This window comes from Sinocyclocheilus grahami, unplaced genomic scaffold (assembly GCF_001515645.1).
Source record: "Sinocyclocheilus grahami isolate Dianchi unplaced genomic scaffold, SAMN03320097.WGS_v1.1 scaffold6207.1, whole genome shotgun sequence".
Lineage (NCBI taxonomy): Eukaryota > Metazoa > Chordata > Actinopteri > Cypriniformes > Cyprinidae > Sinocyclocheilus > Sinocyclocheilus grahami.
The window spans coordinates 8,710-9,357 of record NW_015510690.1 but is presented as its reverse complement, the minus strand read 5'-3'; the positions used below and the strand labels follow the sequence as shown (position 1 = coordinate 9,357).

General features: G+C 39.8%; 1 protein-coding gene and 1 long non-coding RNA gene across 2 annotated transcripts in view; both read left to right on the top strand.

Annotated features, from left to right (window-relative positions):
* On the top strand, positions 1–618 carry LOC107577491 (uncharacterized). Its single transcript, XR_001608213.1, has 3 exons — positions 1–30; positions 128–323; positions 547–618. It is a non-coding gene; the product is annotated as an uncharacterized lncRNA (long non-coding RNA).
* The window catches only part of LOC107577490 (U2 snRNP-associated SURP motif-containing protein-like), a gene marked incomplete at its 5' end in the record, with an annotated part of 9,019 nt that overhangs the window by 1,657 nt on the left and 6,714 nt on the right, over positions 1–648 (top strand). Inside the window, 2 exons of the mRNA XM_016263559.1 lie at positions 128–323; positions 547–624. Coding sequence (XP_016119045.1) covers positions 128–323; positions 547–624 — 274 coding nt within the window. The remainder of the gene's footprint in view (positions 1–127; positions 324–546; positions 625–648) is intronic.

Sequence of the window (648 nt, the reverse complement as noted above, 5' to 3'; positions counted from 1 at the left end):
CCTGGAGAGGAAGTCATTGACAGAGCAGAGGTGAGCTGTGGCAAAAAGATAAAAATAAAAAAAAACCTGTAAGTAAAATGTATATGGTCTATATAGTGTAATATTCATTTGCCTACTTGTTCTCTAGCCCAAATCTCCTGATCTGGATGGGGTGCCATTGGATAGTATTCCTCTGGAGAGAGGTGAAATTGATGGTACACCCCTTGATGACCTTGATGGATCACCTTTGACCTGGGATCCGTCCTCTATAGATGGTGTACCGGTTGATGACATAGACGGTGTTCCCCTAGGAAACTCAGTAGATGATATCGATGGTGTGCCATGTAGGTAGAAGGACGTTGTGGTTGTTGGGAGTTTATCTTGTTTATTACAATATTGTGATTAACTAGCTGTTTTTTTACTATAATGTTACTGCTATTTGTAGCCTATTTCCTAATCTGAACGCAGTGAAAGTGTTAAGACGGATACAACATTGATTGTGTTATAATTGTTTTTATTTAAGTTACACATTTCCTCTTTGTGCTTGTTTTGGTGTGTCTAATCCAGTTGATGAAGGCTCAGATAAGACTTTACCCACTGTTGCACTGTCTAAATGGGAGAAGGTGGAGGATTCCGAATCCTCAGGTACAGTCACAACACGAGTAGTAA